General features: G+C 54.9%; 3 protein-coding genes across 8 annotated transcripts in view; 2 read left to right on the top strand and 1 right to left on the bottom strand.

Annotated features, from left to right (window-relative positions):
- The window catches only part of MGRN1 (mahogunin ring finger 1), a 53,959-nt gene extending 39,089 nt beyond the window's left edge, over nucleotides 1-14,870 (bottom strand). For 3 of the 6 annotated variants that reach the window (XM_033517870.1, XM_015643128.3, XM_033517869.1), the window contains exons 1-3: nucleotides 10,028-10,190; nucleotides 2,386-2,504; nucleotides 112-200 (exon numbers count right to left, since the gene is read on the bottom strand). In XM_033517870.1, coding sequence (XP_033373761.1) covers nucleotides 112-200; nucleotides 2,386-2,504; nucleotides 10,028-10,115 — 296 coding nt within the window. In that variant the 5' untranslated portion in view covers nucleotides 10,116-10,190. Of the gene's footprint in view, nucleotides 1-111; nucleotides 201-2,385; nucleotides 2,505-10,027; nucleotides 10,191-14,205 lie in introns of those variants that run through there. The other 3 variants (XM_015643123.3, XM_015643124.3, XM_033517871.1) reach the window with 2 other exon arrangements.
- Nucleotides 14,871-15,178: 308 nt separating this feature from the next.
- UBALD1 (UBA like domain containing 1) lies at nucleotides 15,179-23,310 on the top strand. The gene is made up of 3 exons (XM_015643362.2): nucleotides 15,179-15,474; nucleotides 21,095-21,154; nucleotides 22,180-23,310. Exons 1-3 carry the CDS (start codon nucleotides 15,367-15,369, stop codon nucleotides 22,501-22,503), a joined length of 492 nt encoding a protein of 163 aa, XP_015498848.1. The 5' UTR covers nucleotides 15,179-15,366; the 3' UTR covers nucleotides 22,504-23,310.
- CDIP1 (cell death inducing p53 target 1) overlaps nucleotides 15,368-27,785 on the top strand; it is a 32,011-nt gene continuing 19,593 nt past the window's right edge. The window contains exon 1 of the mRNA XM_033517953.1: nucleotides 15,368-15,474. The gene's annotated coding sequence lies outside the window, so the exon portion shown is untranslated. The remainder of the gene's footprint in view (nucleotides 15,475-27,785) is intronic.

The following is a 27,785-nucleotide window of genomic DNA, read 5'->3' as shown; positions in this document are numbered from 1 at the left end:
GCAACAAGGATCTGGATATCAGCCATTCTCCAAAACCTTACCAAAGCAGTTTGGCTCTGGCTGACAGATGACTGGGTTGAGTAAAATGAAAGGTTCAGGTAATGGCAGTACCTCACAAGTCGGAGAGAGTCTTTGCGGATGTTCACCAAACTCCTCAGTGTCTTCACTGGCTCATGTGGAGCTGGAGTTATATAGGGAAACTGGAACAAAGAGGTAAATAATCCTTCTGTTATTACACTATGAAAGGTAGCAGCATGTTACCTAGCATGCAATTTACCCAAATGAAGAAGCATGTAGCTTTCAGGGCACTCAGTACAGCAGCCACGAGGAACAGCAATAGCAGGTTTTATTTACAGATAAATCAAGCACCTTTCAGGGTGAAAATCCTGCCCTGGCCCAAAAACAGCTCATACTGGAAATACACACTTTAAAAAAGGGCATTTTTACAAAGTCTTTCTCTCCACCCTGAATTCTCAGTTAGGAAAACCCTGCTCTCCCAAGTTTTTATTTCCACTAAAGAAACCACCTCCAGCTTGAGCAGAAGAAATGCAGTTCTTTCATGTGCATTACAGCATGCAAGCAGTGATCTGACTGCTAATCGGCATGCTGAAACCCTGGATTACTGGGGGAAACTCTTTTCATTCTGAAACAATAGGGCAAATGTTCTGGAGAAGAAAAGAGACAGGGATAGGGGGCCTCATTCTATTCTAGTCAAGAAACCTTCTCTCACAGATTGTCCTTTAAATAGGGACAATAATGCTTCAGACTGTAATTCTCCTTAGTGGGCACAGGATCTCCAGTGAGAAATGCAAAGGAAAGTGCTTATTGTGGTGATCACAAGCTGTACAGCTGCAGACCTGCCTGCTGGGCACCAGGGACCACCAACACACGTTTCCTTACAAATAAAGCAAGACCTCAGTTACTCCAAAGCAAGAACCGGGCCCATGTCCAGCAAACAGTTCTGTTGCTCTGTGTTTGAGTGGTTCTTTTTTTCCTTGAAGATTAATCAGAGCTGCCAAAGCGTTTTAACTTTACATAGGCATATTATATTCCACAACAGCCTCCTTCTCTTAAACCTACTTGGCAAATGTCCCACGGTGTTAATGGCCTCTCACCCACTCCTCTCCAGAGAAATGATGAAACCCAGTGCTGGGATGTTAGCAAGGAAATCCAGGCTGAGACATGCAGGTAATTTAACTCTGCCAGGTCAGCCCCTACAGGGAGGGCCCCGTGTGCAGATGTGGCACATGGGATGTGGTGAGCACCCCCAGGCCTGCCCACCACTGATACAACCACAGATTTCCAGCTCCTCCTTCCTAATTCTGTTGCCAAACTGCACTTCCTGCTTAAACAAAGACTTTCCAGATTCCTCCTTGTCCGTCCTGTGAACTGAGTGTGGTTCTAGAGTGACCAATGGCACAGCCTGAGGAGAAACTCAGAAAACAGAATGTGCCTGTAACTGCTCCAATTCCAACTTGCCTCAGCTTCCCTCATTTGCAAGACCAGGATGACCCCAAACAGCCACCAATCATTACAAACATGAATTTATTAGTGGTCACAGCTTTTCTGATGAGGAGAACCATGACTTCTAGTTCTCATTTTCATGTCTGGAAGCTGCAGAAACAACTAGGAAAACAGTGAACAAAGCAAGCAGCTCTTCCCTTTCCTCTCCAGCACTCAAAAAACATCTCCAAATGGCTCCTACTTTTGGTTCTTTTTAAGCAGTTCTGAAATGCAAGAGAAATCCAAAACATAACACTTGCATAAAATTCCTGTCCTTCCCTCACAACAGCATTATTCTTCTTTCAAGAACAAGCCAATCACTTGAGCAAGTAGCTTTTCACAGTCTCACAGACACTTGTGGGCCAAAAATTACATTTATGTTCCAGCTAGGAAAAGAGAAGGAGGGACTTTCTGAGCAGCCCACCGAGGAATAAAACCCACAAAATGTCAAGGTCTGTCTTAACACTGCCCTACACCCAGTCAGGCCACTCATACACAGAAAACAGCACGTGCTGAACACTGGCTGGAAGTGTTCAACACCCAACACGCCCTTGGGAAGTTCAGGCTCTGCTTCCTAGCCTTCTATGCAGCATGTTTTATACTTGCTCAGGCAGGCAGAATTAGCCCCAAATTCTGTGCTCCTGAGTCCCTGTTCTTCTTCCCCCACCATTAATTCCTTCTGTCCTGAGTGAAAATGAGCCTCCAAGGTGAATTCAGCTTCTCAGTAAAATTCAGTTTGCATCTGAACAGACTGGAATGACATTCCCCAAGCAGTGAGGACCGCTTAGGTCTGTGCTTCTCTACTCTACAAAGCCTACAAAAGATTTTCTAAAACAGGCAGGAAACAGAAAAGAGTAAAACAGACAGAACACAGGAACTTGCCTGAACTGGTCTATTCCCAAGGAAGTTTAAGTCCATGTTCTCACCAAAAAGGTAACCCTCAGGGTGAGGGGTGTCAAACTTTTCGCCTCCCATAAAGAAGTGACTTGCAAAGTAGTTTCCTAGAAACAAAAAACACAAGAGAATGAAAAAAAAAACAACTCTAAATGAGTGCTTCCTGGAGAAGTCTGTGCAGTTTTAAATTCACAAGTATAAAAGAGCCACAACATGCAGAAAATACTTGCTTATTCACCCCTTTCCTGTAGTACTGAGGGCCACTGCTATCAGTAGGAGAAGAGACAAAAAAAAACAAACAAACAAAACAAAAATCTAGGATAAATACTACAGTGGAGATAATTCCATTTCAACTTTTTAGAGAGAAGGGACAGGGAACAGGAAAAGTCAGCTCTTTCCAATATTGCTCCATTCTGGTCAATTCTTCCTGTTTTCTCCCCTTCCCAATGTGAAGCCCAGTCCCATAAACACCATGGGCCTCCTCAGAGAAGGATGAGGCTTCCTCCCACTGCAAAGTTCAGCACAGCCAGAAGGTCTCCTGCTAGGCAAAGTTTGCCTTTCGTCCCCTCTTTCACTCCCACATCCCAAGCAAGAACCACTCCAAACCTTTACTGGGAGTGCTGAAGACTGCACACCCTGATGCTGATTTAATTAATAACACTGACAGTTCTAAATGCAGAAATGTGGATGTCTGGGAAAGAAAACAAGGACTGACTAAAGTAAACATCAGCTCTGAAAGTTTCACCACAAATTTGTTTCATTCCTCTTTAAGGTGATGCATTACAGTGCAAATTTCAGGACACAAAGCATGTGCAAGGTCACTGGGATTCTGGAGCATGGAACTGACTGTAAAATGAGCAGAATTAATACAGGTGTGTGAGAGCACCACAAACATAGCTCCCTCCTAGAAAGACTTCAGGAAAACACTCTCAAATGTGAACTTCACAGAGTTACAGTTTCAGAGAAATAAGTATCAGGAGAGAACTGAAATAAAAAGCTCCATCCAAGCCACTTCCCTTCAAGTTTCAGAGTGGGGGATGAGAGGACTGAGCCAAATCTACATTTGCTTCCCTGGGTGCAGTGCACAGACAGCACAAATTTGTGTAAAAATGAGTCATTTCAGAAGCAGTAACTAATCATCTGAATGGCTATGGAGGCATTCTGGAGGGATCTGCAGTCCCTCTAGCTAGGAGCAAGCAGGATTTACTCTGAAATTGAAGGGGTTTCATGAATGGCCCTGTTTTTTCCATTAAGGCTTTTTTCCTTTATGCTTCAAGAAAGGCTCTTTTCACTCTGCACAGATGGCAGCGCCTTAATGATGATGGTAGGGCTCAGCTATTGCTGAGCTCAGCTTACAAGCACCCAGATGTTTGTAGTACTGAAACACATCCTTCTTTCCAGATACAACAATCACCTTCAGCACAGGTCCAGCATCTACTCAGAATCTGCCCTACAGAATCAAAATAACAAAATCACAGAATCATTTAGGTTGGAAAAGCCCTCCAAGATCATCAAGTCCAATCTATGACCTATCATCACCTTGTCAATCAAAGCACTGAGTGCCACATCCAGTCATTTCCTGGACACAAATGTAGGTGCCCCAAATGACAGGGAACCTTTTCCCACTCCTCCCAGGAGCAACAAATTAAAAAACTAATCCATATATAATCTCCAAGCTCAGCCAGCCTGACACTGCCTCTACACCAGAGATACACCACAGTGGTTTGTGATTGCACTGAGGTTCAGAGAACCATGATGAACACTGGAGGAATAGATTTCACATTTTATGTGGGTCAAGTAGGATTATGTTTTGGAACATTTTATTTGATCAGCGGTGAAGATAATGTATGTGCAGGATGTCTCAGTACCACAGCAGCTGGTTATCTGGGATCAGAGTCAGAGAACTCCCTCTTATCCAGTGAAAGAGAAAGAATTACAGAATCATAGAATTTCCTGGGCTGCAAGGGACCTTTAAAGATCACATAGTTCCAACTCCCTGCCATGGACACCTTCCACAACACCAGGATGCTCCAAGCTCTGTCTCCAGCCTGGCCTTGGACACTTCCAGAGATCCAGAGTCATCCACAGCTTCTCTGGGCAACTTGTGCCAGGGCCTCTTCAGCCCTGCAAGGAAGAATTTCTTCCTAAAATCCAGTCTAACCCTACTCTCAGTTTGAAGCCATTCCCCCTTGTCCTGTGACTCCTGGCCCTTGTAAATAATCTTGCCCCATCCTTCCTCTAAGCTCTCTCCAGATACTGGAAGGCCACAATGAGGTCACCCTGAAGCTTCTCTTTTCCAGGCTGAACAATCCCAGCTCTCCCAGCCCTTCCTCCCAGTAAAGCTGCTCCATCCCTCTGAAAATCCTGGTGCCTCCTCTGGACTCTTTCCAGTAGCTCCAGGTCCTTCCTGTGCTGGGCCCCAGAGTTGGAGGCAGCTCTGCAGGTGGGGATCTCACCTGACAGGGGCAGATATCCCCTGACAGGGGCAGATATCCCCTGACAGGGGCAGATATCCCCTGACAGGGCCTCCCCTGCTGCCCATGCTGCAGGATCAGCCCAGGACATGGTTTGAGAGCATCTCCAGAGAGGAAAAGGTCTCTCTTGCTCAACTGGAACAACACCCAGACACAAAACCAGCACGTGCAAGGCACCTGCCACATTGTCACTGCTTGACTAAGAACTGCTTTCAGCATCTCTACCACATAGTTGAGATTTCTCACAAATACACACAGTAGATGGAATCACAGCTTCAGTTCCACATTCAGACTGAACTTTCTTCATCCTCCTGCTAAATCACCTCCTGCAATGTGAAGGAGAGAGGTTTTTCCCCCCAAGGCATTTCCTTCCTAAGCAAACAAGTAACAAAGTGCCAGGCACTAGGAGCACAGGGAAAATCACTCGGAGGTGCTCAGAGGGGAACACAGTGGTGAGCAGAACAACCCCGAGGCTCTGGCGCTGCTGCTGCACACACAAAAGCTGCCACATACACACGAGGTCTCAACAGACAAACAAACTAGAATGGCAGCAAACTGTCTCCACAAATTTATAACACAGTTTTCAGCAGCTAAAAAAAGATATTCTGTTGCAAGCTTTCAGAAATCACTTGCTACAAATGACACCCAAAGTTCAGAGCTCTCAAGGTAAGACCAAAGTCATGCATTAATCCTCTCAACCACTATTGCAACCAGCTCAGAGTTTGCCCAAGTCGGAGGCAGAACATTTTAAGAAAGCATTTCTTAAATATCACACCAGGGACTAAAACGAAAAGGAAACTTCCAGATGGAAAATATGAGGCATCCTTTTTTGCAGTCACTGTGACATTTAGGATTTTTAGTGTCTCTAACAGACATGTGTATATTTTCTATGCATTAGAACACTAGGTTCCATTTCCAAATCCATTACAAAGATGGCTTTACAACTTTAGCCAGGCTATCATGCCTCTGGAGCTCTGTTCTCATATGTCCTCCCAGACTATAAAACCACCTTAAGCAGGTGATCCAAGGCCAGCTTTATACAGAGCTCTGCAGCTATGGGCACATGAAGGAAGAAAAGTGCCATCCTCTTTGGCAGGAAAAAGGAAAAGAAAAAAATCCTTGGATTAATCCTTCACGGAACTGCTACAAACAGAAACCCTCCAGGAAAATGCAGTGACATGCTGACCAGGAAAGAATCACACATAAATAAAAAAGGATGGAATAGGATAAAAATTACAGAGCAAAGAAAAACTCTGGCTTTACTTCCCCAGAGTAACTCAGTACAAAGCTCAGAGGAGCATGAGATAAAAGAGAACATGACCAAGTGACACTGCTGAGGTAGATGAAGCCCAAGCAGTGGTTTTAAGAAAAATTGTGGTGGAAAACTTTACAGTGGCTGGAAAAACTGGGACCACTGGGACACCCAGAACAGCCAATGTGACTTGTCTGTTTTTCCCCTGTAAAACCAAACAGGAACCCAAGGTTCCTCCAAGGCATCAAATGACACCAAAATACTTTATATTTAGTATAACATAGCGATGGGCATTTATTATCATAATTGCACCGGCATTAAGCACCAGACTGCACCAGTCATAATTACTTCTCCCTAAACCAGCATCCTAATCCCATATCCATGCAACACACGGATGTGATGCACAAGAGACACACTGGGAAGGGACACAACCTACAAGAGGCAGGAGCACAACTGTAATCCCATCAAAACATGGGCTGTGTCGTATGTTCATTAACAGAAAGCAATTAGGTGTCCATGTAGGCTTCTTGCCATTAATACAATTAACAGTGAAATTACAGAAATTGAGTTCTCTTTAGTTATTCAGCCAGACTGACAGCACAGTCCGAAGCACAGCCTGAGCCAGCAGCAGTGTTTGAAACACAGGGACAGTGACACTGTCATGGTACACAGCAACACAGAGATGGACTGGGTGTACCTCTGGATACTCTTTTCCTATTTCAAACTGCTCTTTCTTTGATTAAAGCTTCATTCCCAAACAACAAAGCTTCAGCTTCAGAGAAAAGCAACCCACTTCCTTTTTTTCCTCACAGAAATCTCCAGGGAATTCTGTTCCAAGAGCCTACTCCAGAGGAGAAGGGCCATCCCAAGGGCACGTGCTCCGTGCTGCAGAGGAGCTCATGGAAAGGGAGCAGAGCTGTGGGAAGCACTGGGCCACTGCTCACTGGTTCTAAAGCAATAGGGGCATGGGAGATCCTTTCATGGCTCCAAGCACTGAAGCACCACAGAGATCACAATTGTTCCCTGCTAAATGGGGAAAAAAATAACCCATTTTTAGCCTGTTTCACAGAGGCACTCTTCTGTACCAACAGGGCCTTCCTCCCAACCAATCAGGCAGGCACAATGCCAGCATGGGCTTCATAAAACAAGAAATTTTGGTTAAAAGGTACCAGCAAAGAGGGGTGAGAGAAGGGAATTCAGTATCACCTTACAGCAGCCTCAGTAACCCAGATGCAGGAGGAAATATGTAAATTACACCCACCCAGAGCCTTGGAGGAATAAACAGGGCATTTTCAGAGGATTTTTGACTACAAAACTGCACGCAATTTCCAACAAAGCTGTTAACCAACCTGCTTCACTGCGGACTGGCTCATGCAGACCAAGGTGGATTCCACAGCAATCTGTTCCATCCTCCCCAGAGCACGTGACTGACCCAGCAAGAACCACATCAAAAGCCAATAAAGGAGAAGTGAATATTCACCTCTGCCTTTGCAACCAGCTGTGACTCAACAAGGCACAGTCACAGTGTCCCTTTCCCCAGGCAGGTTGACATGCAGCTGAAATCACAGCCAGAATACCTGGCTAAATAGGGTTAATTTCCTTGCACAATGTGTCCTTGCGAGGGGGTATTTGCTCCTTTATCAAACACAAACCCTCATCCTTCAAACTGATGCCAACCATGGACAGCAGCTGAGCAGGCATTTGTAGTAAGTCAAGATCTGTTGAAACCAGAGACAAGGAGAGGTAGAATGGAAAAGGAGGAGAACAGCCCTTGGTGCTGCACACAGCATGGGTGACCTCAGGTAATGCTCCCTCACCACTCGTTCCAGCCTGTCAGGGGTGATCTCGGAGCCAGGAGTGCGTGTCAGGCTCACTCTCCAGCACACTCACACACCCAACAAAGCTCACAAAAAACCAGCTTCTTCCAGTCAGGGCTCACAGCAGCAATGTCCAGATAGAAATAATTAGCAATCATTTGGCCCAAGAACATTTTGTACTACTTCCAGCTTGCTTCCTGACATCTAATCCGTACCCACTCACTTCCAGTCATCCTCACTGTCAGGTTTGGTACCAACCTTCCCATCTCCAAGACCATCACTCTGAAGATGGAAGGACCACAAAGGACACCGTCCCCCTGAACATGCTCCACCTGAAGGAGGGAGGGGAGCTACCATCTTAACAGCCCCCACTGTTCTGGGCTTTGAACCTCCACCTCAGAGGTGTTTACCACCTCTTCTTCTGCCTAGAGCTTGAACAGCTCTTCTCCCTCCCCAGAGCCAAGAGGATCGTCGTTAGATAAACCCAAGGAATGTGAAGAGAAAGCCCTGGCTTAACACCAGCTTTCAGAAAGAGCACAAGAAAATGCCACAGAGAATTAATTAACAAGCCTCTAATTGCATCCAGAGCCTTTGTAGGAAATACAAATATTTTTATTTAACCAGCTGCTCGAAAGCACTGGCTGTTCAGTTCTACTAGGGAGGCATCACACATGGAACACTCTTTGGTAGCATTATGGTCCAGAGATCCCCTTCCAGGGAGCATGGTAACACACAAACCCAACCTCAGGTGTGTGATGGGGTTACCTTGACAAGCCCAAAACCCAACACACCATTAACTTCCAGTTCAACAGCACAGGAACAGCAGGATGACAATGTGAAAGAAGTTTAATGTTCATTGCACATGGTGGTTATAATTAATCCACTCCTCATCTAAAATGCTGTCACATGCAGATCCCGCTCCAGCCAAGCTGTGAAACTTGCCTTTCCCAGTTGCCAAAATCTAGCTCCCAACCCCCTAAAAAAAGCAGGTTACATTTTCTAAGAGAGCCAACACAGCTGTTGGATTTTTCTAGGCAGGTTTCCCCTTCCACTGCCTCCACACCACCATTACTGCTAAAGGCCAACCTGCAACGAGACAGGGTGTAATGATGACAGGACTTTATTTGAGATGATTCTGCACCCTCTTCAAACCAAAAAGGGGTCCTGGCCCCCTCCATCACACAGCCCCAAAGATGTCACAGCCAGCTGGTCATGGACACACACAGGACTTGAATCTCTGAATGAAATGTCTTTGTATCTGAGAGCCAGGGGACCCAAACTGCTGCTCTGCAAATTCTTCAGCCTGCCAGGAAAAGCCCTGACAGAACCAAAAGCTAGAAAAAATGGTAAGCAAATGGATATTGCAGGGGAAAAGAGCACCTGATCACTTGTTTTCTGAGAAGAATAAGTAAAACTCTTTAAACAAGTTAAACCTGGTCAATCTCAAAAGCTGGCCCAAGACAAGGTGAGACATGGGCTCATCCCAACTGCACACAAGTGGCACTGACAACTCTCCAAGCCTTCAGAACAATTTCCTGTGGAAAACAGCCTCCCAGTAGGCTGTGTCAGCCCAACAGCTGCTAGGTGAGAGCCACTGCCATTTTAAGCAGTTAAAGAGGGTTGTCATGCGGGAATTTGGCGATCCTTCATTCAACCAGAACCAGTTCTGTTCCGTGTCCCCACCGAACTCCGCCGTCTTTACCAGCAGCAGCCGTCGCACTCGCCAGCGACCAACAACTTGCCGAGGCCACGTTTCCATGGTGGGGAGCGGCCTCAGTGACCCCCGGGACCACGGGCGGTGACGGCACCAGGCGGGCACGGACAGCGGGACAGCTGAGGCCTGGATCCAGGGCACGGAGACACCCTCACGCTGAGCCCCCCGGGCAGAGCCGGCCCTGTGCCACCGCTGTGCCCACCGACATCCATCCACGGCCTCTCCGCCAGCGCGGGCGGGCTGGGCCGCGGGCAGGGCCGGAGCCAGCCCTGGACGGTGATTCCCGTAGCCCCTTCCCCGGCCTCCCCGCACGGTCCGGGCGGTACCGCGCCCGGCACGGCCTGTCCCCCTCCCCGGTCCCCGCGGCCCTCACCGGACTTGGGCGGGTAGCGGTAGGCCGAGTTGGCCTGGATGTCGATGTCCTCCACGCCCGCGATGCGCCGGCTGAGCAGGGAGCCCATGGCGGCCGCGGACAGGGCGGGCGGCCCGGGGGCGCAGAGCGGCGGCGGCGGCACCGGGACCCGCACCCACGGCGGCGGCGCGGGGCACGCCGGGACAGCGAGTCCGCCCGCCCCGGGACTACAGCTCCCGGCAGCCACCGCGGCGGCGCCTACCAAAGGCGGGGCGGGGCGGCGGGGGGCGATGGCACCCCACGGCCTCCCCCGGGGCGCGGAGTGAGCTCCGCCGGCAGAAGGCGCTGCGGCTGAAACGGGGATGGGAACGGGATGGGGGTGAGAATGGGGATGGGAACAAAGATGGGGACAAGGATGGGAACAGGAGTGGGCATGGGGCACTCTGCGTGGGAGGGGCATGGAGATCACCAGGGGGCACACCTTAGATGGAGAAGGCCTTGGGACGTCACCCAGGGAAGATGGATGCCCAGGGACACACACCTTCACAGGGATGCACAGGAAGAATGCCCAAGGTCATGTCTGCACAGGATGTGCGGGGCGGATTCCCAGGGACACATCTGGCACAGGGAAGATGCACAGAGAGGTAGAACCTGCACAGGGATGCCCAGGGAGAATTATCCAGGACAGTTCCCAGAGGTGGGACCTACTACTGGCTGAGGCTCAAAGCCAGCAGGAAAGGTGATCAGCCTCCCATGGGGAAGCCTCTCCTTTCTGGGTTCCTCCCCTCACAGGTATTGCACACACAAAAGCAAATGGAGATGCCTGAGGTTTGGATGTGAGAACAGGGAATGGCCACGGGATGCCTCGCATGTGGGACACAACAGTCGGGAGGACAGAGTGGAGGAAGAGGCACAAAAAGCCACCAGTGCCCCAAGACTGAGCCCTGTCCCCTCTGGCACCGAGGAACAGAGAAGAGTGATGGGAAGTACCATCCTGCACATATGCTGTAAAGGAACTGAGGACCCAAATTCCCAGCAGTGGAGATGAGAATCACTGGGAGACATGAAGGAACTGAGGTGGCACATGTGAAATCACTTAAATTGGCCTTAGGAGCAGGGAAGAGGGCTGGGGTTCAGGGAATTGGGATGGAGCAGGGAGCAGAGCCTGCCAGCATGGGAGGATTTTGTGATAGCAAGTGAGCAGGCAGTGGGTGGAATTTGCTGGCTGTAAACACAAACTAAAACACGCCCAGCGGGAATAAGCAAACAATCCCGAGGCAAAACGTGCTTCCGGACAGTTATTATCCTTGCAGCTGTTGTGGCCACACGAACACAGCCAGGGGGGCTGTAAGAGGCACAGGATGCAGGGGAACACGTGCTGGGGGTGAGGACAGAGCAGGAGCAGACTTTGCTCTTCTGCATCCTGTTGTGCAGCAGGGCTGGGAAGGAGGACAGGGAAAAAGTATGGAATGAGGAACAAGTCCTGCTGGCCAACTACAAGAGTTGGGTACCCTGCACCTGGCACAGGGGAGCCCCAGGCTCTGTCTGGCAGTGCCTTGACAGTAACTGTGCCTGTGTCCCCCAGGATGTGATGGTGCCTCTTGCTCAAGAAGCCTCTTGATGCAAGAGTTTCTCATAGCAGAAGTTGCACAGGCAGGGAGGCATGGAGTCTGCTGATCATCACAGTGACAAGGATGGAGTCTGCTGACCATCACAGTGACACGTACACTGGTCCAGAGCATGTCCAGTGCTCCCTGCCTGCACAGTCATAGGAACAAGCTCTGGGCAGTACCCTGGCACCAGTGGGGTGATGCAAACAGCTCCTGTGCCACCAGCAGCCCCAAACTGAGCAGGGTGAATCCATAACCCCTGAGGCCTCACTCTGCAGGCCAGCAGCTGATTTAGGGCTCAGTGCTGGAGCAGACTGGGCACAGCAAAGATCACTGGGTCCATCTCCCTGTGCAGTCCTGAGAACTGGTGGTCAGCTGGCCAGAACCTGGGGACAAAGCAGGGCAGTGTTTGTACCATGAGGCAGGCAAGGAAGGGAAGTGACAGGAGATGAGAGTCCCTCTCCCTTTCCTCCCACAACCTGAGCACTGAGAGCTCTTCTCCAGCTCAAAGAAGCAACTGCCCCAAAGCTGTTCCCCGAGGTTTTTCTTGGGACAGAATCATGGAATCCTGGAATAGTTTGGGTTGAAAAGGACCTTAAAGATCATCTTGCTCCAAACCCACATTCTCTGAGCAGCTGCCCGTGGTGCTCACCGGGAGCTTGGTGCCATGTGAGTTAAGCAGGGGAGAGCCAGGTCCCACAGCCGCGGGGTGTTGGCTCTGCCCGGGAAGCTGCGGCAGGAGGTCTTTTGTTCGTGCAAAACCTCCACCAGTGGGAAGGTCCCTCCCGGGCCGCCCGGCTCTCCGGAGCGCTCAGAGGAAGCCGTCGGGCCCGTGGGGGTTTTTGCCATCTGGGAGGGCAGGGGCTTTAGCTGGAGAATCCGTCCCAAAGGGCTCTGCTCCGTGACAGATAGCGACAATAGCAGCTATTTAATACTAATAGCAGCACACTGGCAGTGTGCCAGTGCCTGGCTCAGCCCCTCCGCCCCAAATCTCAGGGCCTGGAGTGAGCGGAGCTGAAGGGGAGCAGCTCCTTTGCCCCTGCCCGGCCTGCGGGATGCAGGCGCTGACACAAACAAAAGCAGGATATTGCACCACGGCCTCCTCCATCCCATTAAGGGCCACTGCCAGCAGCATGGGGAAGGAGAGTGGAAGGCCCAGGGCAGGGAGCAGGGCTACCCTGCCAGCCCCCACAGCTCCTCAGGTGGGTCCCGTGGGCTGGAGGAGCAGCAGTCCCCCCAGCCCATTGTGCAAGAAGCAGCAACAGCCCCGCAAACCCTGGTGGTGGCACCTGAGTGGGTTTTGCACCTTCACCTCTGGGTTCCCTGAGATGTGTTTGTTCCCATTTTGGTGCTGCCAGCCCCAGGGTCTGCTGGCACCATGGGGGACGAAAGCCACAAAGATGGGGGGCACTCTGTGAGACAGGGATGAAAATACTTCCACATGGTTCAAAGAAGCCCGAGACCCCTGAGTGCCATCATGGTGTGGGGTGAGAGTGGTCAAACTGGGGAGGACCAGGGTGAAACTGGGCCAGGGCTGCTGCCTTCAGGAGGCTGCAGAGCCACAGGGGTGGTGAGGAGACCTCAGCTCCTGCACTGCCTTCCAGCTCTGCAAAACCAACTCAGGAAAAGATGATCCTGGAGCCATTCTCCAGCACAATGTGGGGAAGAGCAGCAGGAAAGAGGGAGGATCATTTGAACCCCAGGAAGAATCCACTGAGCTGCAGCTCAGGGGAAGCAGGTGGGCCAGAAGGACACCCACCCCTCCCACTGCTACCTTTCTCCAGCCACCCCCAGCTGCCCTTCAGGAGTCTCCTTGGACATGTCTGCTGGGGAGGCAGCTACGAGCACACCTGTGTAAACAAGGAAATATGTTTCCCTGCAAAGCTCCCGATCACCAGAGCAGCTCATCCAAAGTCCAGCTGCTTGGGGATTTATTGCCCAGTGAGGCAAATTGCTTTCTCTCAGTTGTTCCCACTGCCACTCGCTGTGTTTGTCGGGTAAGTGTAGAACAACAAGGTTCAGGAGCCCTGGAGACAACACAAGGAGTTACAGCTCACCAGAAGGAGTGGTGAGCCCATGAACTTTGCCTCCCTGAACACTGCCCTGCTCTGGAGAGAGCTTTACAACCCTTCCCAAAAGCCCTGCTGAGCCAGGCCCAACCCTTCTCCTTCCAAACACCAAACTCCAAGGTTTCTAAATATGCCTGGCTCTTTCAGATTAAAATAATCATTCAGGAGATTTGTTTTTCCAGCTGTATTTACACCTTGGTGGCTACAAATCTCCCTGTGCCACTTTTCTCTGGGGGTTGTCTTGACCTTGTAAGAAATGAGCGGTCACCTCTTGATATGTCCCACTGCCAAATACAGCTGCACTCTCACTTGGATTGAGGCAGTGAGATATATAGAACAAGAAAAATGAAAACCCCTTGGCCCTGAAATTCTCCAAGGCTTGGAGAGGCTGAATGGTTGTGCAACACCAGAATGGTTACTAAAGAACACGTGGGAAATGGTGACTAGCTTTGGACAATACCAGAGCAATTCCTGTCCACACAGTGGAGGCTGCAAACCCCACAGATCAAGTATTACCTACCTGAGCTTCAGCCATTTAATCCTCAGGGCTCAGAAACACCTGCAAAATGCCAGCCAGGGTCAGAGGTGTTGGCGAACAACGCACTCAGGCCAGGCTAAACCCCTCCAAACTGCAGGAAACAGCCCAGAACCACCGCTCAGGAAAGGTGGAGGCGGCTGGAGCGGCAGTTCCCTTCCCCCGGTGTTATTAGCCCCGGCCACTCAACCGCGTGTCCGTGCCTGCTTATCCTTAGCAACAACCATTGTGCGCTCTCCCGGGCCCTGAAGCGCCTGCCCGGCCGCCAGCTTTCATCTGCTGTGGCAATGCTGTTAAGTGCTCTCAAAGGAGCCTTTCACGGCGCCAGGAACCCCCCGGCACCTTCCAGAACCTTCCCTCGCTGCCGCCTCTCGCTTCAGCTCCCGTCAGCCGCCTCAGTGCTGCACGGACACGCTGCGGCTGAGGGGAAAACGGGACCAGGAAGGGGTGGTAGCGCTGATGGAGGGCGCGGGGCAAAGGGGCTGCTGCTCCACCGCCTCTCGGGCCACGGAGCTGTACGGCAGCGACGAGCCAAGGCGGCTCCACCAAACCCCCGTAGGCTGCAGGAGGGTAGCGGCAAGGGCCTGCAGAAGTTTTACGATGCCGAGGGGCGGTGGCGCGGCTCGGCTCTGTTCTGTTCGGTTCGGCTCGGCTCGGCTCGGCCCGGCTCGGCCCCGCCACTCCCTCACGTCAACAGGAAACCGCACGCGGCCGACTGTAAACACCGCCCGCTCCCACGTGACCGCACGGCCCCGCCCCGGGGCCGCCCCGCGCGCGGCCCGCCCCCGCCGCCCTCCCATTGGGGGCCGCGCCGTTGTTGACCATATACGGTCAGGTACTACCAAGCCGCGGGCGGCGGTTGGCCGGCCCCGCGCGTCACTCAACGCGCGCCGAGAGCTCCGCAAACAAAGCGGGGCCTGCTGGGAGTTGTGGTCCGGGCGGGGGCAGGGCGGCGAGACAGCGTGGTGAGCGGGAACTACAAGCCCCAGAGGCGCCGCGCGGGCCGGGCCGCGCCGCCCCGCCCCGGGCGGCCGTGGGCGGGGCTGGGCGGGCGCCGTGAGTCAGTGCCCGGTAAACATTGGCGTGAGCCTCCGGCCCCGCCGTGCTGGCGGCGCCCTGAGGGCGGCGGGGGCCGGGGCCGGGGCCATGGACGAGCTCAAGCACCAGGTGATGATCAACCAGTTCGTGCTGGCGGCCGGATGTGCCGCCGACCAGGCCAAGCAGCTGCTGCAGGCGGCCCACTGGCAGTTCGAGGTGAGGCCGCCGCCCCGGTACCGGCCCCGGGCGGGTCCCCGCGTGGGAGCATCCGGAGGGGGTTCGGGCAGCATGGATCGGTGCCCGGCCCTGCGGACGCGCCGCTGCTCCCCGGCCCGCCCACACGCGCGGCGGCGGCGGGGCGCGGGCCGGGCCCCCGGGGGTGCCCGAGGGAGCGTGGGCGCCACGCGGGGCGGGGGATCGGGAGGCCACGTTGCGCGGGGGGTGCGCACGGAGGGGTTCGCAGCGTGCCGGGGCCCCGCGCCGGACAGCGGCCGGGCCGGGGGCTCCGAATCCGCCGAAGCCTCCTCCTGTTCCCCCCGCCCCCGCCCCAGCCCTCCCGCGTGGCCGTGGGCTGGAAAACCCCAGCGCAGCCTTTCCCACGGCCCTGCCCCGGGCAGTTTGAGTTCTCGGGCAGCCGTGGGAGCGGAGACTTTGTAGGTCAGAGCTTTTCTGGCTCCAGACGCCTTTTCCTCTCTCTCGCGGGCGGGATACTCGGTGACATTGACAGGGGTTAACACCGCGCGTGGGGCGGGGGGTGCCGGCGGAGCTCCCCGCTGCCTTTCAGCGTGCTCGGCTCCTCCGGAGATGCCCGGACCTGAAGTGCAGGGAGCAAAGGGGAGTGCGGTGGCTGTCGCCAGTAAATTGCTTTCTAAATGGGATTTTTCCTTTCCTTCTGCAGCTCCCTAGGCTGGAGCTGATGGATTTGACGCTAATGGCACCTCGGTAATTGAAGTGTCTGTGCTGTGCTGCGGGGACAGGTCTGAGTCAGGCCGGGGAGCAGGAGGCTCTGTCTGTGCCTCCTCCGGGGCTGGAGCACCTCTCCTCCGTGCCGGGAGGAGCGGGCGATGCTGCCCGGGCTGTCCCGGGGTTGTTCCGTAGCGGAGCAGCGGCCGCACGGAGCCGGCACGGACGCCGTCCATCGCCGTGCGGGCACGGCATTCCCAGATGCTCCATCACAGGCCATTCCCAAACCGAGCCGTGCGTGGCCGGGGAGCGCGGGGTGGGCTTGCAGGGATGTGCGGAGGAGCGGGCCGGCGATGCCCAGCGCCGTGCCCGGTGAACGGGAGCACCGCTGGCGTGGGATGTGTTGCATGTGTAACGTGCTGCGGCGTTTGTTTACTAACACAGCCTGACAGTGGCCCTCTGGGACAGGCGGAATCCTCTTCCACCACCTCCGTGCGTGTCGCAAAAGAGCCGGGGAGGGATGACAGAAGTTTTAACGTGTCTTTCAAAGGGCTTTTTTGCAGAACTTTGCCACCGTTTGGCGAGTTGCACAAGTCCAAAGAGCCGTCTCCTGCCGGCTGGGCACTCACATGACTCAGAGGAAGCCGGGCTGTAAACAAACGCTGCCGTTACCATGTTCCCACTCACTTTTGGTGCAACGGTCAGATAATTCCCTGTGCAAAATGGCCGCTGGGCACGGCTCCTTCTGGGAGCCACGCTGGGGAGGGATCACCTCCCGACCACTCCAGCCTGCTCTCACCTCTTTCCTAGGATACTCCTGAGGCTTTTGTTATTCCAGTGCAGCACCCGTGTGCTGGCTGGTCTGCATCTGCAATGAGTATAAATCGGGGGAGTTCAGGCAAGTTCATTACGAGGGAAGGCTGCATAAATTAAGCATCTCCTTGGAGTCAAAGCGCTGCTCCAGGGGCACGGCGTGAATTGGATCAGCCTGTTTGTACCTGAGGATTTTGCTGCTGCCTGTGAGGCCACCACGGGGAGAGAGGTGTTCTGCACAGGGGAACCAGGCTAGCTCAGTGGCCCAGTGACACACAGCAGGAGTTGGGTTGTCCCAGCTCTGTGCCTCTGTCAGGGCACTCCTGGCATCCATCTGCCCTGCCCAGGACCTTTCCTTTGTGGGCAAGTGTCCCACTTGCTGCCTGTGACAGCCCCTGGAGTTTTTGTCACCAGCAGGAGGGAGAGGGAGGATGCTGTGAAACACGGTCAGCTTCGGGATGCTGATGTTTTGGGACCACTTCCCTGTCCTTGGGTTGCTTTGAGGTTGGCTGCTCAGGGGCCACTGTGTGTAGGAAGATGAAATGAGGGCTGCAGAGCAGGTTTGCTCTGTGTCTCTTTCCAGACCTGGTAGACCCAGGGTGGAAGGAATGTGATCCAGGACAGTGAGCAGGGTGGGAGGTCAGGAAAACATTTGGGATACCTTCACCTTTGGCTGTGGTGTGAGCTGATCAGAGTCTGTCCCATACTCAGGGGGTTGAGCCATTTTTTTTGAGCTCCATACTAAGGAGCCATTTTTTTTTCATCCCATCTATCCCTGGGGAACAGGGCAGTTCATGGGTAGGATGTGGATCGACTCTCCCACTCACTGTGACTCCACTCCTGTTTCCTAGGGACCCTGGGCAGGCTTTCTCTTGTTGTGCCCAGTTTAGTTTGCAGCTCTCGCAGCTCTGGGGGCCCTTCCGTGCTTCCAGGGATGGCTGCTGTGGGTTCCAGCCAAAATGGCACTGCCAGCCCAGCCCTCCAGCAGCTGGAGCAGTGCCATGGCTGATCCCAGGGGGAGGTTTACAGGCCCAGGAAAGCAACTTGGAGTGTCTCTGGGTGAAAGCTGGCACTCAGCCTCTAGGGCTTGGCTTTTTTGGGAGAAGCCAGGGAGAGCAGCTCCCCACAGCTGAAACCCAGGAAACCTCCTGGTTTCCAGGCAGACATTTCAGAGTTTGCAGAGTCTCACATGGGGCTGGGCAGTGGATCAGGCTCTTTCTCCTGTAGAAAGATATTATTTGGCTTTATGTGCTCATTGCCCTTGGGGCTGTTTGGGAAGGATAAGAAGAAACTGCTCCTAAAAAAACCCACCCATTCCTTCCTTTTCCTGGTGCTAAGAGCCTCCATTGAGTGTAGAGAGGTTGTGTGTGGGGAACAAGAGGAGCAGGTGCCTGGCTTTGCTCGCTGTGTTCATGGCGGGATTTCACTTCCTCTTATGTATTTCTGTTTCATGAAGCCCCTTCCTTGGTGGTTCAAGGACAGGGTGCCCCCAGGGCTTCCCCTGCTGCTGGGTGCCCTGTGCTGGCAGAGCTCACACCTCCAGCCACCCTCCCTGTGACTGAGTCACCACAGGTGCCTCTTGGCTCCCTGGCTGAGTCCCTGTGTGATCTATCTCCTGTGAAGCTCCTGGTTTTGCATCTGGGAGGGAGCACAGTGGCCTGGTCAGATGCTGAGCTTAGTCAGGCCATGGATGTGTGGCTGTCCTGCTCCCCACACACCAGGGTGACACAGGCAATGGGGCCTTTGGTCCAGGGTCAGAGCTGAGCTGGGCTTGGGCTCCTTCTCCAGAAGAGGAGCCTTAATTGGCTTTGCTGTTGCACCAGTCACCTTGGCACTTGTGACGCTGTCTGGAGACCAGGTGGCATCAGTGGCTTTGGTTACGTGTGTGTCTCTGGCCCCTGTGGCACCAAGGGGAGCATGGGGTCTTCACTTGCCAGGCTGGGGCTCTGCAGGTCCCTTGGGAGGTGACTGTGAGTCATGGGCTTTGTGCTGGGCACAGGGGCTGTTTCTGCCGTGCTTGGAAAAGGGCAGATGGAGGGGAAGAGACACTGTTCTAGGCAGAGGGGCCTGCACTGGCAGAGTGCTTCCTCTACCCAGTCGCAGCTTTCATTTCAGTGCTGGCAGGGATTGGTGAGCAGCTCAGGGGGACAGCAGGGACCTTTTCTGCCCCTGTCTGCCAGTGCCACAGTCCCAGATATGAAGCCATTTGGAAAACAGGAGCACAGAGCAGATTTAATCAGCTTATGGTATCTGGCTGTGCCCACACCTCTGCCTGTGTTTCCCGTTTGGTGTTGCCCCTCTCTTATCACGATCTGTCAGCGATAGGGCCTGTGGGTGTTGACATCCAGCCTCGCCCAGGACGAAGGGTAGTGTGGCTGGGGGTGTCACTGCCTCAGACGTGTCTGTCTCTGTCGGACATTCCCTTATTCAGAGCCATGTGCTGTCCTGTGCAGAGCTCTCTCCAGGGCTGCAGACCCTATTCCTGCTGCATGGCTGTCCCTGGGATCCGATGGGTTCTGCCTGCAAGAGCTGAGGGCTCTGAGCTCGCAGCATGGCCGGGTGCAGAGTTCAGGTGCTGCAGCTATTGCAGGGAAGAGCCTTGCCAGCCCAGCTATTGCACGTTCCTCCTGAGGTCTGGGAGCTGCCAGACTCTGCAGCAGGAATTGCTTCCCCCACCCAGGTCTGGATCATTGTTTACAGACATTGCTCTGGCTGCCACCTGTACCAGGAGTTTTCTGCTGTTTAGCCAGGTAACCATAAACCCCTTTGCCTCCCCAGGGCCTGCCAGCCTGGATATTTGTTGAAAACTAGTTTTCCCATTGGATCAATGAGCTGAGCTGACTTGCTGTCATTCATCCTGGCCCTTGGAATGACACAGGAGCGTGTGTGGTGGCAGGACTGTGGCTGCTGCAGTAGAGCAGGGTTTGGTACAACCTCCCTGTGCTTCTTCCAGGCTTTTCTGCCTCTTTTTCCCCAGCAGCTTGGGTAACCCCAGTCCCTGGCTTTCAGGAAGGGAGCAGAGTATCAGGTAGCACACAGCCGCACCCCAGAGTGGAGACCTGAAGGCCCTGGGAGAGGCCTGAAGGGGGCTTTTCCTTCAACCAGAACTGAATCCAAACCAGGTCTCTTACATTTCCATCAAGTCTCATCTACAACTGAATCATAACATTGTTTTCTAGCCCTGACTCTGTTAAAGCCTGATGCAGAACAGGAGTCACCATCATGGAATCACAGAATAGTTTGGGTTGGAAGGGACCTTGAAGGTTATCTTGTTCCACCCCTGCCATGGGCAGGGACACCTTCCACTACCCCAGGTTGCTCTGAGCCACGTCCATCCTGGCCTTGGACACTTCCAGGGATCCAGAGGCAGCTACAGATTCTCTGGGCACCCTGTGCCAGGGCCTCAGCACCCTCTGAGTAAAGAACTTTTCACCATTCCTGGATCAGCTCAATGCTGTGCATCCCCAAACCTCCTGCTGCTTCTGCTCCCCCCAGATGTGGGCTGGGTGTCTGCCCTCCAGACCATCCTGTTCCCCTGGCCTTCCCTACCTGCGACCCTTCTTGTCTTCTCAATGCCTGTGGCACGTGACTTACCCACGAGACTATTACTGGTTTTAACTGGAAGCTACAAAACAATGTCAGTCCTCATCATGCTCTGTCTGCAACTGAATTGGAAATGTTCTGGCATATGGGGTGAGCACCTGCTGCAGCCCCTGCCCTGGGGATCTCCTGGTGGGAATATGGGGACTATGATCATGTCCTGTTGAGGACATGCCTTTAACAGGTTCCTCCTGCTGGGGTTTGGTTTGGTTTCCTTTGTTTCTCAGCACACTATGTCATCGTGAGTTGTGAAACGCCTGCTGGGCTCTGCAGGTGCTGCTTCTTGCAAGGATGGTGGTCCCAAATACACATGGTTACCAGCTGCCCTGGTGTGAGCAGATGGCAGGCACAGGTCCCTGCTTGGGGACAGGGAGCAGCTGTGCCCCCATGGCCTCCCAGGGGATCATCTACTACACCCCATCTTTGGGGTCTAGCAGTGTGCAGGGGTGAGGTGGGTACCCAGTTTGGATGTGGGTAGTAACATCATCTTTCCCTTTTTTTTTTTTTTCCTTCCTTTCAGACTGCTCTCAGTGCTTTTTTCCAAGAAACAAACATCCCCTACAGCCACCACCATCAGATGGTAAGTGCATTCCCAGCTCCCCAGTGCTCTCCCAGGGCAGAGCACCAGCTGGCGGGTGCTTCAGGCTGGTGCTCACATCCAGCTCGCTGCTTCCCGACTCCAGGAGTGCAGACAAGGAGGTCTGGCTGGGCACTGCTAGAGTTGCCTGCCAAGGAAGGTTTTCCTGGAGAGCAGCTGGTGGCATAGCCTGCCCTAAGCAGTGGGACAGCAGAGCCCTGCAGATGGTTTGGGGCTGCTCTTCCAAAAGGGATGATATGAGAGAGGATGTGTTGGGCATAGCCAGTGATCCACACCAGCCCAGCAAGGCAGAGAGCCTGGAGGAGCCTGAAGCAGTGACCTGTGTAAATACACTCACAGATACATGGTGCTTCCCATCCTGCAGCAGCCACACACACAGGTCCTTGTGCACTCGCTGGAGCGAGCAAATTCCTGGAGCATTGCCGGAGCAGGGCTCTGGTGCGGCGTGCAGAGCGTCTGGAGGTGTGTAAACACCCACACGTGGGTGCTGCCTGCCTCTGCTCTCTTCCAGCTGTCCCCAGACTCCATCCCTTAACTCTCATGGCCTGGCAGCCCATAATCTGCTTGGGCAGATGTGTCTTAAGGATTTACTGGCTGCTGCGGCCTTGTTTGACTCTCTGGGACAATTGGGGATTTGGAGCATGCAAAGCAAGTGCCCAGCCGGGCTGGAGCATGCCCAGCCTCCTGGAGGGTGGGAGCTGAGCCTTGTGCCCACAGAGCCAGAAAGCTGCAGGCTCAGGGTGGCACCAGTGGGTTATGGAGCAGACCAGGTGGGTTCCCGACTTGGCTGGGCACAGGGGGTCCTGTCTGGGCCCTCTGCCAGGACTTCTTACCACGGCATGAGCCTTCAGACCCTTCAATAGAGCTGCTTATGGGCAGCACAGTCAGCAGAGCAAAGGTCTGGGGGCTCCATGTGCCACAGCAGGGGGGGCAAAGGGGTCTCGTGCCATGCTCTGGTGGGAGGCAGATGATGGGGGCTCCCCTGACCCCGTGTCTCCTTCCCACAGATGTGCACTCCCGCCAACACGCCGGCCACGCCGCCCAACTTCCCCGATGCCCTCACCATGTTCTCCCGCCTCAAGGCTTCCGAAAGCTTCAACAGCAGTAGCCCCGTGGCCTCCATGGCGACTTCCCCGCCGCCCCCGGCCCCGCCGCTGCCCCAGCACGGGGCCTTCAACCCCGCCTGGCCCACGGCTTCGCCGCCCGGGCAGCAGCAGCAGAGCATGTGGACTCCGGCCGCGCCGGCGCAGCCCGCGGGCTGGCCCGCCGCCGTCTCCCAGCAGGCCAGCGCAGAACAGAAGGCCAACGTGACCATGGAGGCAGAGAGATGAGGCCGCGGCGGAGAGCGGACGCGGCGGGGACCCCTGCGTATAAATATATATATTTTTTTTCTCCCCCCCTCCCCAAAGAGGAGAGGAACTCCGCTGCCAGGGCGTCTGGCAGCCGCCGAGACACATGAGCAAATAGCTGCCTTGCATGGGTTTGGTTTGAAGTAGTTTTTACTTGTTCTCGAGCTGAATGGAGCTCCCCAGAGACAGCGGGAGGCTGCGTGGGACCGGTGCCTCTGCCTGGGACCCTGACGCTGCCAGACTCTTGGGGAGGGAGCACCCCCTCCTCTCTTGGGACACCGGAGTTTGCATGCCAGTGACATTTCCAGAGGAGGTCCCTTCCTCAGGGTCCCCTGGGCAACCCCACCAGGCAGAGTGGGTTGTGCCTGAGTGTTTCCCCCCATCCCTCGGCCCCGATCAACTGGGTGGGGGGCAGACACCCCATGAGGCTTGTTTTTTGTAAGGGGTGGAGAGAGCGAGGGCTGTTCCTGCACCACCACAGCCTCCACCCCACGTGCCCCGTCCTCACTGGTGAGCAGGGCTGGGGGACACCGGCCCTTGGGGAGGCGTCTGGCCCCTCGCCCAGCTCCAGATGGGGAGCAGGGGGTTGAGCCCTGGTGGTCCTGCTGGGCCAGCACACCCTCCCCTCAACCTCCCAGGATGGGGTTTGCCCCAGGGCTGTTTTGCATGACACAGTGTAACCCTAGAGACTGGGATCGTTTTTAACCCCTCTGTTCTTTTCTCCCGGCGGCTGGAAGTCTCTCCGGATGCGCCGCAGCCGCTTGCAATACACGCTCTTCTGCTTTGAACCCCGTGTCTTTGCTTCGTTTGCAGCAGTGGCGGGACACAGGCAAACACTGAGCCTGGAGTGTTTCAGGATCCCCTCTCCCAGTGGCTCAGTGCACCCCAAGAGGGCTGGCTGCATCTCCAGCTGCTCCAAACACCCTGTTCCAGCCGTGCAGTGACTGCCAGGTGCACCCAGGGCTCAGCTCTGCCACATCAGCTGTGGTGAGACCCCAGCAGGCAGGGCTGTGCTGAGTCCTCAGGATCCCCTGTGACCTCCACAGGTTCTGGGTGTTTTGCTGTGACCTGGCTTCTATCCCCTCTTCCCCAGGTCCCTTGGAGGCTGCTGTCCCATGCCCCTGCACTCCCCAGTCAATAATTAATTTCAGTCTCTTATTTGTGTTGCTAAAATAAACAATGTAGGAAGGATGGTTTCACCCGGGGTGCCTCTTGGACAGCCTGGGCAAGGCCTGGGAGCAAGGGCTGGAGCTGGGGCTGGCCCTTGTGAGCTTCCCTGCATGGAGGGCTGGAGCTGCCACCTTCAGTCCTGCCCCACTGAGATGAAATGTGCCAAGCTGGTGGGCCCTGGAGTGAGCCAGGGCTGTGCACCTTCTGTCTCGGCTGTGGTGAGCACATCCAGGCCAGTGTGGAGTCCTGCTGGGAGTGGGGATGGTCTGTGAGGTGTGGGGGTGCAGCACTGAGCTACCCAAGATACACAGAGAAGGGATTTGTCCCCAGCCTTGAAGAGAGACAACCGCCTGAGAAACACAGGTGAAGCCACACGGAGACCTAGGTGGTGAGGAGGGAACCTGTGACTGTCCCAGGGCCACCAGGAGCCACAGGATTGGAAAATCATGTGCCAGACCACAGACCTGGTCAGAGAGCTGATGGGGACGTGGCATTGCCCAAAAGTGTCGGATTCTGGATGCCCTTACGTGTCCTCAGGAGCTCAGGGACTGCACAGGGAAGGCGGGAGCATCTCCGGCCTGTGGTGTTACCTCACTGCAATGAGTGGGTGCCAGGGCTCCAATTCCACCAGTTCCCCAAGGCCAGGCAGCACAGCCTTGCTGCAGGTGCCCTTCCCCAGCCCCCTGTGCCACTTCACAGCCCCCTGGCCAGCCTGGGCACCTGAGCTTTGCACCAGCCCCCCAGGAGCCTGGCTTCCTCACCTGCAATGCACAAGGACAAACAGCCTTGCATGGGGCACAACACCCTCAGCAGCTCCCCTGGGAGTGCTCAGCAGGACTGGGCTGGTGGCCCAGGGGACACTCAGGACAGGCACCTGCGTAGGTACCTGGGGATGCAGCACGTCCCTGTGGTGTGCCAGGAGCTGAAGGGGAGAAGCAGAAACAGTACAGGGGGACAGCCATCCCCTGCAGACCTCTGCCCCGCCACCCCCCCAGTGCCAGTGCTTGTTCACAACCCCCAAGCCCTGCTCCATCAGCACCTTGTTCATACCTGGGTGCTTCACCATCTCACATCCCCTGACATCCCCTCAGCCTCCTCGGAGCTGCCCACCATTGTTTGTCCCCAGTTCTGCCAGCATGGCATAGCAGCAAAATCCTGCTGAGCTGCTTCTGAGTGGGGATGTGCCAAGTCTGGGCAATCCTGTGCCCAGCCTGGTTCAGGCACCAGCTGTGGCATGAGTGGCTCCTGAGCTGTGCCTGGAGACTGTCCTCACCTGGGTGTCCTCACAGCTTCCTGCAGCCTCATGCACTGCTCCTGCAGCTGGCTCAGCACCTCCCTAACAAAACCCAGCCCCTGGGGAGGACATGTGCCTCTGGGTGAACCTGGGTGGCTGCAGAACCCAGGCAAGGCAGGAGGTGTGTTTATGGGAGCCCCAGAGAATGGCTAGTGAGAACATCCTGAGAGATGCCCCAATGTGTTCCTGGTGAGTGGGATGTGGGGGTGCAGTCCCCAGGCCTTTGGGCAGTACCTCCTCAGACCACAGGCAGTTGGGCACTTCCTACACCCTGCAACTGCTTTATCTCACCCAGCACCTTCTCCAGACAGCAGCCACATCCTCCAGGTCTCTGAGCTGGCTGAAAACAGACACCAAAACTTTGCTCTGGGAAGCACCAGCTCTTACAGGCACCCAGCAAAGCAACATCCCAAACCTGGGTGGACTTACAGTGGAGACCCCTTGGCACTGCTAGCAGGCCCTGGGCATGGCCAGCACTGGAGTGCCAGAGGACAGTGACCACATCCCCCCATCCATGTCAGTGGCAGAGGGACAAGGGGGCTGCTGTGCCTGGGGACTCAGATGGGCTGAGTGTGGCCCTGATACTCGTCTGGTGGCACAGTGGCCTGGCATGACAGAGGTATCAGTGCCCACGGAGCTGTCACGCGGCTGACAGGTCCCTATGGCCTCATGGTGCTCCAGCAGTCAGCCCAGCCTGTGTGGAGATCTGTGGGCCAGCACTGCAAGGCCTCTGGCCTCCCAGCCAGAGCTTCTGAAAACAAACAGCATCTGAGATTTTGGGGAGAGAGAAGAGCCCCAGCCATGCTGGAGCCAAAGGGCATTGCCAGCAAAGGAGCCTGGCCCCTGAGAGCCTGCAGCACTTCACCAGCGGACACCTCACAGAGAGCTCTGGTACAGCTCCTGAGACACTTCCACTGTGAGCAGGAGAAAAATCAGCCCTTCTGCCCTGCTCCAGGAGGGGAGAGGCTGGGCAGCCAGCCCCTAGGATGGGGCAGGAGACTCCAAACCTTGACAGCACCCCCAGTGTCATCACATTCCCAGCCCGGGACATCAACATTTTAGAGGGTAAAATCTTCCTGGCACTGCAGGAGGGACAAGAGCAGTGGAGGTGGCCAGGACACTGGGATACCAGGGATGGGTGGCTGCTCCTGTGGCTGGGAGGGTGATGTGGACCCAGGCAGGTCACTGCAGCCAGAGCAGCCTTTAGGAGGCTTCAGTGCATTTTCCATAAGGATTTGTGAAAAATTGTCATCCCAGTCATCGCATGCACCTGTGCCATTCATGCTGGTCTCTGGGGAGCCCAGCCTCTCTGCAAAGAGCTCTCCAGTAAATGACCCAGCTCTGCTGCATGCACCTCCTGGAAATTTGTTCCAGCTGGGAGCCCTCAGCAGTGGTTTTCAGGGAGCAGGTGGTGGTGATCATCTCCTGCAGTATGTCTGTGACCTGAGGAACATAGGTTTGACTGCTGGTACTGGGTCCCACAGGCAGGGGGACGTGGAAGGAAGGGAAGCTAAGAAGTGTGTGGAGAAGACCAGGGCTTGGGGATGTTTCTCTGGGACCCACAGCATCAGCCACATCTGGCCATAGTGGTTCCCATGGAGTTTCCCCAAACTGAAGTGAAAGATGTCCAAAGAGGACAAAGATCCCAGCTTCAGCTTCATCACACTGGCAAAATGCTGCTGCCTTTTCCTTTTGCTCTGTGGTTGTGCTCAAAGCGAAGGTCAGAACATGTGAGGTGGGACTGGCCTGTGACTGCCAGGTCTCACAAGGGATGAAGTGCCAAAATTGCTACAGGCCAGCCCCACGCTGCCTGTGGAGAGGACAGGAGGGCACAAGGCTGCCACAAGACATTCTTGTGCTGCAAGGTGCAAGCAAGGCAGGTATTTCAAATGCTCCATACAGCATTTCCCACTTAGAGTCTAAACTTGAACTTGGTGCTGTGGCAACGTCTCCCACTAGACTGAGCCTTGATGTGGGGACAGCCTGCCTGTCCCACTGTCACCTGCACTCACTGTGACACAGGAAAGAGAGAAGAGGAGCCTGCAAGGCATACGGCTGTTCCTGCCTGGGAAGCGGGAGCTGTGTGCTCCAGCCCAGAGTGACCCCAGGCAGAGCTGCCAGGGCAGGATGCGATCCAGCACACCTAAATCTCAGGGCAAGTATCTCTGGAGCCCTAGGGGCAGGTGAGAAGTGACTGAAAACACCTGTGGCTGTGTTAGAATACTGCTCTTTTATTTCGTCCCTGCAGTGCAGCAAAGACCATTGGAGCCAGAGAAATGCCTTCGTGGTTCCACAGGCTCCCAGGGGTGGGGGCAGCCAGAATGAATCCATGGCATGGGAATGTCGCTGTGTGGGGCAGGACATCGGCCAGAGCAGGGCATCATGTGCATTGTGAGCTGGGACACCTGGTAGGGAAGGCACCATGTACAGGACAGGGAAGAGACAGCTCCAGGGAGACCTCAGAGCTCCTTCCAGTACCTAAAGGGGCTCCTAAAGAGCTGGAGAGGGACTTTGGGCAAGGGCATGGAGTGACAGAACAAGGGGGAATTAAGATTACATATATGAAAGAAACTCGTCCCTCTGAGGGTGGGCAGGCCCTGGCACAGGGTGCCCAGAGAAGCTGGGGCTGCCCCTGGATCCCTGGAAGTGTCCAAGGCCAGGCTGGACGGGGCTTGGAGCAACCTGGTCTGGTAGAAGGTGACGGGATGATTTTTAAGATCCCTTCCAGCCCAAACCGTGCCGTGATTCCCTGAGTCCGTGGCTGCCCAGCGCGGCGGGAGCAGGCCCGGCCCGGCCCCCG

The sequence above is a fragment of the Parus major genome, chromosome 14 (genome assembly GCF_001522545.3).
Source record: "Parus major isolate Abel chromosome 14, Parus_major1.1, whole genome shotgun sequence".
In the NCBI taxonomy this organism is placed as follows: Eukaryota; Metazoa; Chordata; class Aves; order Passeriformes; family Paridae; genus Parus; species Parus major.
The sequence above is the reverse complement of the archived record's forward strand: the minus strand, read 5'-3'. Positions and strand labels throughout refer to the sequence as shown.